Source organism: Amphibalanus amphitrite, unplaced genomic scaffold, assembly GCF_019059575.1.
Source record: "Amphibalanus amphitrite isolate SeventyFive unplaced genomic scaffold, NRLGWU_Aamphi_draft 000515F_arrow, whole genome shotgun sequence".
NCBI classification, from domain to species: Eukaryota; Metazoa; Arthropoda; class Thecostraca; order Balanomorpha; family Balanidae; genus Amphibalanus; species Amphibalanus amphitrite.
This window is the reverse complement of record NW_024882009.1, coordinates 42,195-55,000: the sequence shown is the minus strand read 5'-3', so window position 1 is coordinate 55,000 and position 12,806 is coordinate 42,195. Positions and strand designations below refer to the sequence as shown.

Here is a 12,806-nt window from a genome sequence, read left to right as displayed (position 1 = left end):
GGGTATGGATGTTGCGTTGTACGGTAATATCGAGACCGTATATAGGGTAATATTCTGAAATGCAAGCAATGGAAGCGAAAGGGCTTGCAAGACAAAGTGAAGTGCCAGGAGATGGAGACCAGGAAGTTAATTCAACTACAATGTCAAATCTTCTCATGGTTCTTCAGTCTGAAGAAGTTGATCTTTTGGACAAAGTTTTATTAGAAATGCTGGTTGAAGATATCAAGGAGTTGCTTCATCAAGGTTGGTTACTGCAAATCCCGCTTGTTTTAGAGTGCATACTACAATAACAATTAATCAATTTTTTCTGTTTAGGTACATGATTTTATTCAGCCAGTCATTTTCTTCTTTGCATGAGTCCGCTGTCTGCATGTTTTCCATGTTCACTAATGTGCACTATTACTTCTCAGCTGAGGCTCATGTGCAGTTTGAGGACACTTGGGCAACTTTGGAGAGGTGGAAGCTCCATGCCTTTCTGGTCTCCAGTCTAGGGTCACTGCCACGGATGATAGCAAGTGCAGATGTCACAGTTCCGTACCACCACAAGTTTGCATTGAATGTGCTGGCTTCATTGGTGCCACATGAGAATGTGTTTGTTCACCTGCAAGCTGAACATAAAGAGGTGAGAGGATGCCCAAGAGAGGTGCTGTACTTATTGAGCTCTCATGACATGCATGATGCATACTGATACTGTTTTCTTAGTTGGTGCCCTGAAACCCAGATATTTGGCCCTGATGATAATTTAGTTCATGATTGTCCATAAACTCAAATAAAAGGGGTTTCATTAACCCGCGCCCGGCTGGGGGTCCTGGATTTCCACGCCCTGCTGGGGGGGGGGGGTGTCTGAACACCCCCCCTTCTAACTCGGCTCCTGGGCCACGTAGCGATACGCGGACGGCGGCGTTCGAAAGAGCGCCAAAAATAATGACGAAATCACTTCGGTCAATTTTTTGGTCAGGTCAAAGGTCAGGTCACCAGAGGTCATTGAAGGCAAAATTTCGCCGATTTCCAGGTTGAATGTCGACAATTTCCAAGAAGCCAACGCATAACTCGGGAACCAATAGAGCTACGGCGCCGCGGAAAAGCGCATTCGATAGCCCTATTAACGCCCTTTCTGAATAATTCTCTCAGATTTGACCTAACGTCAACGGTTTTGCCTGCAGGGGGCAAAAACTGCAAAAATGGCCGATTTTTTCGAAAACAGTTTTTCTGCAATAACATTTGACCCAAGCCTTGTACGAGCTTACTTTTACCGGCATCGTGTTCCTCTCGTCAAGACGCATCGAATGAACTATAACTTGACCTTGAAAGGTCAACTTGAAAATTTGACCTCAGGTCAAGGTCATGACCTGACCGGAAAGGGTCATGTTGCATATCAGTCGATCCGTATCGTCAAGCTGAACACATCTAAGGCGTTTTCATTGCTCTAGCATGCCTCTATCAAAAGTTATTTGCGAAAAACTGTTAGATACCATTCGTGACCTAAGATGACCTCAGGGCATAAACAGGGGTCACAGACACCATTTTCATGTTCAGTAAGTCTAAACCACTTGTAATTCAGTGTTTGGGAGTGTTTATAATGTCTTTTGTCCAAAACAAGCGCATTTCAATTTTCTCCCATTGACTTATAATGGGGAGGTCGCAAAATTGACCTGACCTTAGGTCATCGATATCAAAATTCTGAGATATACATTTTGTACATGCTATTGCTCTTAGCAATCGCTTAAAGTTTCAAAGCGATCGGTCACTCGGTGTAGCTATGGCAGACATTGAAACTTTTTATGAGGTGAGGTCAGTTCAAGTGACCTGGTGACCTGACCTTAAATGACCTTGGTCTGAAATTTTTACAACATGTGTAGAATTGATGTATGATAAGGTGTACCAAAAACGGCGGCGCTCCGCGCCGCCGTTTTTGAGATATTCGCGAAAAACCACAAGGGGGGGTGTTCAAACACCCCCCCCCCCCCAGCAGGGCGCGGGTTAAAAGAAGTTGATTATAATGATGATTTGATGATTATGGTAATCTGGTCTTATTTTCCTTTACCAATTGTTGATTATTTCAAGTGGAGTCACTGCTAACTCTGTCCATCTTGTTTAAGGCCAGGGTGTTTTTCAGTGCTTCACTGATAATTTGTGGCTAGAATTGACTCCATCGAACTCTTTGTTTATTACAACCATCAATATTTTTCATATAGGTATTTTCCCTCTCTTACCTGTCCCCCAATGGGATCCCTCCTTTTTACCATTCCCCATTCTTCCCTCACTCTCAGTTCCTCCATCCCTCTCTAAACTGCACTTCCTTGCTCACTCCTCACTAATCTGTCAATTCATCGCTTATTTACTAAATATCATGCCATCCCTCTGTTCCATCTTTTCCAGGTGCTCTCTGCTCTGGTACAGTCCTGTGAGGCCCTGAATGTCAGCGCGGCCTTGTGCCTGCCACTGGCGGCTGTCATCTCAGCCTGTCTGGAGCACAAAGCAGGCAGACAATGGGCCGATCAGACAGGTATGCATATCCGCATCTGCTATGACTGTAAGGGAAATGACCAAGCTGAGACTGGCTGTCCCAGCATAACTTGAGTTACTTGGGCCCTGTGTGACCGCACAATGCCACTGAGCACTACCAGTATTAGTGATCGGTTTATATAGAAACAGCAGAATTGCTAGTTTTTGCTTAATTCCAGAGAAGCTGAGCACCAATGCCTGTTAGCGCTCGGTAGCGTCGTAGGGTGAAATGGGGCCCTGATCTCACTAGGGCCTCGGCTTTTCTGGGTCGGACGGGATTCGTATGCTCGGACCCAAAATCTTCTAATCCTGCTCAATTCTGCAGCTTTAATATCAAGCCTTTCCCAGTTCCCTGACCTCACCACGGACTCCTTCCAGGTGTTTGGTCGATGCTGATATCGGCGGTGCTGTCATCTGGTGGCGGCCGGTACAAACCCTCACTGCACCGACTGCTGATTGGTCGCCTGGCGCGGCTGTGGGCGGGGCCCGCTGCAGAGGTGAAGGGTCCTCTGGAGGCGCTCACCAGGTTCCTGGTGATACCGTCCCGGCGACTGATGCAGCCTGTGGAGAGGGACTGTCCGCCGGCCTGGGTGAGTAGAGGGGTCCGGACTGGGGAATGACGGGGGCGTACTTGGAACGAAAACGGGGATCTAAGTTTCCGCGTACTTACGATTTTTTTGTGGGATAATCTGCGAGTCTGTTTTAGTCTGTGTGTGAACTGTGCTGATTGCTGCGATACATCTGGCGATATATCACAGTTTGAACTGCTCTGAGCTACCGTACAACCGCATATGTAGCCGCTCAACACCTGTGTCTCTAACCTCTCTCAGCAGCTCATATGTTGCTGTGACCTGATATTGCGACGTGATACAACAATTATCTGTAATCGTCTAACCTCTCTGTGTTCACAGCTGAGCTGCTGTGAGGTGCTACTGCGGCTGGTTCAGCACCTGCTCAGACAGCCGGACTGTCGCGCCCTGACTCAGACGGACCACCATAGGCGGCTCATATTGACCCTCAAACAGCAGGTCAGGGGCGAGGGAAGGCTGAAGGTTAACTGATGTGTCTAGGAGGGATGGGGTCTGTCACGGGATGTTAGTTGATGTCGAGGCCTGAGTCCTGAAGGCCACTGTTTTGGGCGCAGGACGTGTTAACGATAACCAATGTCATGTGTGTAGAATTACTTGATATATTGCGTCATGGATTCCGAAAGTTCCCCCTTTTCCTCACCAGGTGGCACCACCGATGGAAGTATCGCCGTCCCCGTTCATCCCCGCTCAGCTGTTTGTCGGCCTGCACCTGCTCGACCAATCAGCGTCCGAGGAATCTGTGAAGACAGCGGTACAGAGGGCGTGCAAAGCGCTCAGCCGTCAGGCCGAGAGAAAAGGTGAGCTGCTGAGGCACTGGATGTGGCATAAGGGTTGCTTGGGGGCATTTGTGTGTCGTACAGAGCATTCATACACAAGAAGTGATGCTTTTGTATCATTGGTCCCTCGGACTGGCATACCTTCGACTTCAATCGCTTGATGATGATGTTAAAATGTGTCTCGTATCGAAATGTCCCGAATAGGCTCTTGTCGTCACATGTTGCGCACAATTCAATCTTTTCTTCACTGATGATCTTGCGGCAGGACTAAGCGAAAAAAGTGGACCATAGGTTGCTGCTGCAGATGTCTCGATGAAAGCTAAGTAGCTTTTTTCCTCATGTTCGGTGGTTTAACGGTGCGTTATTCACGCTATCTTTCGTTTTCAGATGCGCTCCGTAACGTCACCTCCTTGGTCCTGGATGCCTGCCTGTTGGGCGGTACCAGGTGCTGCCACCTATCGGCAATAGCTGCAGCTCCAGTGTGGTCGGTCCTCCACAGATGGCGGGCGTTGAAACTGACCCCCACGGAGACGGACATCGCTGGAGAAAACAGGAAAACAGTCGAGGTCAGTGGAACTCAACTCGGCTTGACCTTTCTCGATGGGTTTGCGTTCTTCATATTTCAACTGTGTATCCCTCGACTCAATTTCTGTGCAATTGCGATATAATTTTCATCGATTTGCTGGTACTGTGCTCGTCGCAGGCTTGAGTTACATTGAGTTTAGATCAACCCTCGCGACACCGTTCCGTGCTTCTATCCTCAGGATACTAAGATCCTTCTCCTCCACGCCGCAACCCCCTCCGGGGTGGACAGGCAACTTTACCTCATGCGGGCTGCTCCCTTGGAGCGGCACCGCTGCTCCCGAGGGAGCGCACCCCGTAGCCGGGTGCAGTGAGTACCTTGAGGCTGGGTGGCCCGTCCTCTGGACGGGCTCAGCCCCGGTGACTCACTAGGGTGCCTGCCCAGACCAATGCCTCCCCCTATATCCTACCATCCTCCCGGCTCTGAAATGGTCCCATTGGACCGAAAGGGCTTAACCAAAAAAAACCCTCGCGACGCACGATGGATTTCTTTTCAATTAAATTCACGTTGACTTCTCTCTGTCTCCAAACAGGAGTTTGTGGCCGGTGACAGCCATCTGGCGGAGGTTCTGGGAACCTCTAGTACCAGCATAGCTCCGCTGGAAGGCGGTGACGCTGACCCTGATCTGACGAGTGACCTTGACCTCTTGAGGAAGGTGTTCGTGGGCCGAGCGGTAAGCACCTGGGGCCAATAACATGGAACTTTTGGGGAATAAGTTTTGGTCTGAACCGTAGTTTAGACGTGTTTTGGTTGGCGCATTATATAAAAAATTATATTGATATGTGTGCTCGTGTTATTCGTATTTTGTAACTTTGCAATTCATGATTACGTGACAATATTTCCCCGCTACCCTGACCAAAGGGTAAAAATAGCACAAGTTTTGTTCTGTATTTGCACAGTGTTCACCTGAAATGTTGTCCAGGGTGCCAGTCTATTGTGTAATCTCCAACTGTCCTGCAGGACTGTCCGTCCGACTCGCCCCTGCAGCTCTCGGCTCTGTGTCCATCTTACATCTTTTTTTTCTCTGTGTCACAGGACCGTCCGACAGTATCACCTCTGGAGCACTCTGCTCTTTGTCAGCTGATCCAGCCCTGGGTGCTGCTGCTGAAACACGGCGTGGTGCGGTCACCTCGCACTCAGGTAGGTCGGACTGGGTGACGCTGTGGCAGGGGCTTGGTCCTGAAAGAGTCGAGCCTGTAGTTTTCTGTTAGCTCTCTATCTCAATTGGATTTTGTGTGTAAACCCATAAAATAGGTAAGTTATAACTTTATAGGGTTTCATTGTTTTCAATTTTCTGTTTCCATCAGTCATAGCTCTCGCACAATTCCTATGGGTCATGGTACCTAGCTGTGATATTTGAAAACAATGCTTTTTGAAAATCGAAGAGATTCGTGGAAACAACATTGACATTGTCACTAAACGTGGACTTTTTACTTCCTACATCGGGCATTGAATGAAATGCATATGATGCGTTCTTATACGGAGATAAGTCATCATTTCATCGTAAGCACGCGCTGACATCGTCCGTCCTGCCCCCGCCGCCATCTCGCTCAGGCTGACGTCTTATCACTGATGGCCAACCTGTGTGGACCGGCTGACGTCACACCGCGTCACTGCGGAGACGGTGATGTGACGTCACTGACGGGACTGGATGACGTCATTGTCAGCGTGCTGGAGAGCCCGGACCTCACTGAGAGGGTAGGGGCCAAATAAGCAATGTTTTAATTCTTGTTTGAGCACACATTTTTTTTTTTTTGCTTTTATCCAATGTGTCTTTCTTTCTGATGGAACTCTACTGTCACTGTTTTACCTCAGGTGTTCGTAAAATAATTATACAGACGGTGTATATTAAATGGATGAACGTTTTCATCGTTTTTTAGACACTTTGATGCTTTCTTGCAATCATCAGCTGCCGTCCCTCCCTGTGCTCTCGCCTCTCACTGTTTGTTCCTCCCCTACTCACCGGATGGGGAGTAGGGGACTCATGCAGTGCCCCTCCCGCCCTCCTGTGCTGACCGTCAATACTGATAGTTCTCTCTTTCTCCACCAGGTGGCAGTGTGCGCTGTGCAGTGCCTCACCCGCTGCTGTCGTCTTCTACCTTCCTCCCACGGCTCTGGACCCCTGTGGGACCGTCTGGCTGGACTTCTCAGCACGCGTCTTACCAAACCCACTGGGGAAGACTCCATGGACGCTGCCGGGGAGGCGGTGCTCGCGCTGGTTCGAACAGCCAATCAGAGGGCAGGTTACAGCCAACCGACCAATCACAGCGAGGATGACAGACAAGCAACCAATGGCGACAGCGCACCACCTCAGCCGGCCATTGGGGAGGAAGAGTGTTCGCTGAGCGGATGGCTGTCGACCAATCGGCTGGCTTCTGTGACTGTGACGTCACTGATAGGGGCGGGGCCTGGCGGCCGGCGCGTCGCCCATTGGCTGATCGAAGAGGCGACCGGCGGGGTCTGGAGAGACATTGAGGAAAACGTCGACCTCAGTCGGGTAAGAACCTTTTTTTTGCATTCTTACGGAAATCAGAATGATATATTTCACTCTCGACTTTTGCTGGATGAATGTCAAGAGCATTGGCTTTTATCTGTAAATAATTTTTATTGAGAACCAGCCGCACTTTTTCAGTGTTTCCACTGCATGAACATTTTGTGTTTGTGTTTGCCACTTCAGTATTGTGTAGTGTATTTGCATCCCTGGAAACAATGCCTGCCCCCCTGCCCCACTCTGACCTGACCTGACCTGCCGTGCCCCCCCCTTCCAGCTCCTGGCCAGCTGCTCGGACGGTGACGTTGTTCTGGACACGGCTCCCCTGCTCTACCTACTCCGTCGGCTCTCTCCGGGCCCGGGCGGGGCGCGTCGCCCCCTGCCACCCGCTCTATGGAGGGACTGCCTGCCCCTGCTGCAGACGGCACTATGTTCGGGGGAGTTGGCTGTCGCTGCTGCTGCTCAGATGGTGTACCGCGCCGCTGTGGACTGTGGTAAGTGACTTGGAGAGATATCACTGGACCTGAGCGAACTGAGTGCATCTTAATTAATTTTGTAATGCTTCTTTTATTTCCAATGCTTATGACTTCAATGGGTTAACAGTTAGCATTTGGGTGTAGTGCTGCCCTTGGAAAGTGTTTTTTTTTTTGCTCGATGCAGCAGTCTTGCCAACTTTTGAACATCGAGGGATAGATTATTTATTGTGTTTGACCTGTTTCGCTAGTCATTCAACACCTAATGAGTATTCATACTGAGGCTTGAGTGCTATCAACTGAAAGCTGGATATTCTATTCTGCAAAATGCTATATTGAATATTGCATTATTTCTTTATCTTTAAACGTTTTAAGTTTTAACTCACGCACGCACGCACTCCCTCCTTCACTCACTCACTCACTCACTCACTCACTCACTCACTCACTCCCCTCCCCCACCCTCTCTCCCCAGATCTCGCCTCCGGCTCTCCCGTCTCTGCCTCTACCGCCGTCAGCTGGCTAAGAGACGGTGCCGGCCGCTCTCTGCTCTCTCTCGCCTCCCGCACTCTGCCCGGCTCGGACCAGTCCAGCGCAGACTCCAACCTCGGCAATGGGGAGACTGGGATTAGTGATGATGAACGCACCTCGGCCAGGGCGCTTTTGAGGAGGGTCGTACGGCTGCTTTCTGGAGAGAAGCTACCAGCTGGGCCTGAGGCCCCTGCTGCTGCTGTCATTGCTGCTGAAGGAGCTGAGCGGGATGCAGGTAGAAGTGTTGATCAAGATGCTGGATGTAAAGGAGCTGACGTTGGATCTCATGCCGAAGATGCTGCTACCCACGGTAGTGGTAAAACAAGCGCTGGGAACATCGGAAAAGACGTGACGCGGATTCTGGTTGGGACGCATGATGACCTCACGAAGACTACGGATGACGTCACTATGACTGTCGGTGACGTCACGATATGTGATAGGCTGGAGCCAGGCGCTCTAGAGGAAGTAAGAAGGCTGTGTATGGAGGTGGCAAAGGGTGATACCGGGGACGAAGGCCGACCACGTGACTCTGATGCGAGACTGGATGCGGTGTCACGTGATGCGGTGATAAGCAGTGTATTGGCTCAGAGTACTGAGGAGTTTTTCGGTGGACGTGTGGGCGGGGGCGGGGGCGGCAAGGCTCAACTCCGCTGCCGCCCAGAAGTTGGGATAGCACTGTCTGAGTTCCTAACCGCTGCTTCCGCGGTGGAGGCGACGGGCAGTGGCGATTCAGCGACGGTGGCGTCCTCTGTATCGGCGACCGCAGCGCCACCTGTGCCAGCCTCGGAGTGGATAGAAGCTCTGGTTGGCCGAATGACCGCCAGGGTGCAGGAAGTTTTCCGATGTGCGACAATGGATCGGAAGATTGACATCCCAACTGACTGTTACTGAGGAGAAGACTCGGGTCAAAAGTCAGGTCAGTCAACTCTTGTTGTGCGACAGCTTAGTAGTAGCTAGTCTGCTTGCATTTCGCTGCTATCGCTGCCTCTTGGCTGGTAGTGTCGTGAATGCATGCCTGACATCAGCCTTCGCCGTTTTCCCGATCTTTGGGTACCATGTTTTTGATAACCGTTCAAATGATTTAAGGTACAAATAAATGCTGGTTTGTATACATTAGCTCTATCTGGCTGCAAACTTTTCAATCACAGGACGGAAGCTTCTAGTGTAGTTGAAGTAGTTGGTCAAATGTGATCGAAAATCGAATTGAGTCACGGCTGAGATAAGGTCATGTTTAATGCTGAAAATAACGTCTCCATCATGAAGTTATGGACAAGTTTGATTGCATCACAACATGTCTGAAACGCTACGGTCTGGTGGGTAGTTTGCGACTTATAAAACTACTTCAAAGTGCGGTGTAAGACTATTTTTCCAGGGACTTTTGTGACATGTTCAGCATTTGGACCAACCTTTGACAACCACCGGTTCTTTGGATCTCCTGCTTGACATAAGTTCGTAGGATTGTATGTCTCATTCTAATACTTGCATTATTTTTTTCGAATCCACATTGGAAGTACTACAAAAATTATCGAGACTTGTATGGCCGAGTATATCTTCAAAACCATAGTGTTTCAACAGCAAGATATTACATTTAGGTATTGCAAGGCCCTGGCCGTCATCCATGCGTCATATTAACTGTCTCTGTTCACCGCATCTTACTAGCGCCAATATGGCAAAATATGTAGCTAACTGCGTAATTAATTGTTTTACCCGCATGTGCATTAGACCAGCAAAATAAAATTAAACAAAATAAAAACTATATCCTGCAAATGTGGGAGTGATGGGCTTTATCGGGTAATTTTATTACAGTTTAGTAGCTTAGTAGCTGATTTGGGTTACGTCCGGGTAGCCTGATTCCAAAGACCCTTCGATCTTATATGTGCGTTAAACACTGCTCCGAAGCTCTGCCGTAATCCAGGCTTTAGCGCCACTGCCCCCCTCCAACCCCTCCCTCACCCGGATCTACCCCCATAGTGTCCGGCAGTGGTGGGGCATTATCGCAGGATTGATTTAGGGCTGCTCTAGGATGTAATGATTAGTTTCTACCCAGTGTTGCGTTTGATTGGGACCTACCGTTAGGATGACTTTTTGAGCGCTACCTTTTATCATTTTATTGCCCTGAATGTGTCGCGACCTTCCAAAGTGTTGTTTTACTTAGATGAAATTTGAATTAGATGTGTAACTATGCAGTTGTACGGTATTGGAAATCTGATGCGCCGCTTACGATGGCTCCATTTATTGCTAGTTCAATCAAGACATCCGAAGCGAAACGCAAGCATAGAGGACCTAACAATCCGTGGCAGGAAACCGAAGTAATTATGGCATAATGGGTTTTCCGTATTCGCACCATAGCATTCTATTCGTCATCCCGTACTTCCAGCTTGTTTATTATGTAATGGGACAAACGAAATAAATGTAAGGTAAATACACGGCTGATGAAGTCAAAGGCTAGCGGTCTGTAACCAGTCATGCCTATGTTATTTGCCGTTTTCTCAGTTACCCTTCATTGGGTACTCGGTCACTTCTACGACTATACATTTTCGATTGCAGAAAACGGTCCCGCTCGGGTATTACGAAGCCGAGACTCAGCTAGGTGTGGACATTTTTGAACCGATTGTGATGCCGTTTGCATGCGTGCCACGTCTAAGACGAACCGCACAGCAGTGAACCTCGAGCTGAGAATGATATCACTGCGCTGAGGGGGGGGGGGGGGGAGAAGGGGCTGTCTGCCGCGATTCCCAAATTCATCCGAGAATTCGCTACCGAAACTGATGTGGTCCCGCCGAGAAAATCCGTTCTGGCGAGGACCTGAATTGGCTTCACGCTAATGGAACGACCTCCTCAAGCCCTTACAAGCCTGTTCACTCGAGTACAAAATGTCGCGGCATTTCAAAGCTGAGGGAGGTACGCAGCTGCTGGATTTGGCAGCACTCTGAAAGCCCAAAACGCTCACACTAAGAAGCCTGCTATGTACTCACCCAGTTTCTCTATTCAGCCCTCTCGCGGCGTAAAATCGCCGTTTTACACTGCAGTGGTTAAATTTAAAGTCAGGACCGTGTGATATGACGTCACCGTTTTACGTTATCAGGCGTACTGCACGATATGTGACGTCATCGGTCTGACGTCACAAACTGTTGATCGGGAGTGGGAGATGGGATCATTAGTCAGGCGCTGCGTGGTGATGATATGTCACTGGTCATTTGTACTGACGTGTGAACATCAGTTGGGTAATGCGAATCGGTGTCATGAAAGCGTGCGAGTTGATAGACGTTACATTGGGTCACAACCAGGGCTGCGGAGTCGATGGATTTTCGGCGACTCCGACTCCGACTCCGACTCCGGCTTTCAAAAACCAGCTCCGACTCCGACTCCGACTCCGGGCAGAATTGTCGACTCCGACCGACTCCAACTCCCGACTCCGACTCCGCAGACCTAGCAGGGCTGCGGAGTCGACAGATTTTCGGTGACTCCGACTCCGACTCCGGCTCGGGTTTCTAAAATCGACTCCGACTCCGACTCCGACTCCGGTCACAACTGTCGACTCCGACCGACTCCGACTCCGACTCCGACTCCGACTCCGCAGCCCTGGTCACAACCTCATCGGAGTAGTTTATTTATTGCATCCTGTGCTACAAGCTACAGGTGTACGATATAACTTAACATGAAGCATGATCAGGAGGCGCAAGGAAACACGTCTACTTATTTAAATAAGCCAGCCTAAGTTTTCAATAATGACAACCTATTGATAAATGAAATGGATGAGATGAGTCATTCATGATATCGGGGGGCCTACAGAAAGCACTGGTTTTAACGGAACTCAATCAATTCATCAAATCGAAATTCTTTGGTTGCGCACGCGTGTAATCTCAAGATTTTGATACCCTCCCATAGTCCCTAAGCAAACAACACGTCTGGCAAGACTGAGTGCGTCACCCCGATCTGGGCTCTGGGGGAAAATAACAGCCTTCATCAGGGCCCTGGCGGGACGATCGCTCATCTCATACGCTCTGAAGACGACCCAGAGACTGTTTAGCCGCGACACAGTAGGTACCCAGAAGGACAAATAAATTGTGACTTGTTACGCTTGAGGGACACGCAACAAGACAGGTCAAGTGGTCATTTCAAGCTATGTGTTAACCCGGCAGTTGCTGGGGTATTTCGCCACCCACCGTTTGCTGGGGGGGGGGGGGGGCGTTAAACGCCCCCAGCCGATAACTCGAGAACCAATAAGCGCAGCGAAACGCACGAGGCGGCAAACGAAAGAACGCGACGAGACGCTTCAGATGCGTACTTTAAAGTTGAATTTTGAGGTCACAGGTCGGGTCAAGGTCAGGTCAAACACCTGAAATCGGGCTTTCAGTAGCATGGACTTCAGGACTTCGCAATGGGCGCCTCTCGTCATAAACTCTGTCAAAACGGTGCACAATCCATCATATAAGGCCTACAAGAGTGTCAGCTCCATGTAGGGGTCATTCAAGCATAGGTCAGGGTCAAGGTCAGGTCAACCGGGTAGGCAAATATCCCCGAAAATCAAAGCTGATATTCGCAGCCTGTGACACATGTTTTATGGGTGATTTGGGGCGTAGAACACGATGGTGACATTCATTTTATCATATGTGTACGTGTTTGGCTCAAAAAGTTCAATTTAAGAAATGCATGTGTCATGGTCGTGAAGAAGTCACGAGAAATTGCCAAGATTCAGTTGAAGATTTTGGAAAATGCGGAACGACAATCAATAATCGAAGATAGCCATTTGATTGTTCATGGTATTGGCAGTATAATGGCGTTCACGGCATGTCTGTATGTCTATTCTGTGATTTTATATGATTTTTTGAACATATGCCGTTTTTGGTCGAAAACTCA

At 49.2% G+C, this 12,806-nt stretch overlaps 1 protein-coding gene across 2 annotated transcripts in view; it reads left to right on the top strand.

Annotated features, from left to right (window-relative positions):
* LOC122393100 overlaps positions 1-9,254 on the top strand; it is a 9,774-nt gene extending 520 nt beyond the window's left edge. Inside the window, exons 1-13 of one of the 2 annotated variants that reach the window (XM_043388733.1) lie at positions 1-243; positions 411-622; positions 2,380-2,506; positions 2,884-3,095; positions 3,417-3,533; positions 3,739-3,892; positions 4,259-4,437; positions 4,987-5,127; positions 5,490-5,594; positions 6,009-6,152; positions 6,505-6,951; positions 7,223-7,439; positions 7,891-9,254. The exon at positions 1-243 is cut by the window's left edge and continues 520 nt beyond it. In XM_043388733.1, coding sequence (XP_043244668.1) covers positions 60-243; positions 411-622; positions 2,380-2,506; positions 2,884-3,095; positions 3,417-3,533; positions 3,739-3,892; positions 4,259-4,437; positions 4,987-5,127; positions 5,490-5,594; positions 6,009-6,152; positions 6,505-6,951; positions 7,223-7,439; positions 7,891-8,837 — 3,186 coding nt within the window. In that variant the 5' untranslated portion in view covers positions 1-59 and the 3' untranslated portion in view covers positions 8,838-9,254. The remainder of the gene's footprint in view (positions 244-410; positions 623-2,379; positions 2,507-2,883; positions 3,096-3,416; positions 3,534-3,738; positions 3,893-4,258; positions 4,438-4,986; positions 5,128-5,489; positions 5,595-6,008; positions 6,153-6,504; positions 6,952-7,222; positions 7,440-7,890) is intronic. The other variant, XM_043388734.1, reaches the window with a different exon arrangement.
* The last annotated feature ends 3,552 nt before the right edge of the window (positions 9,255-12,806 follow it).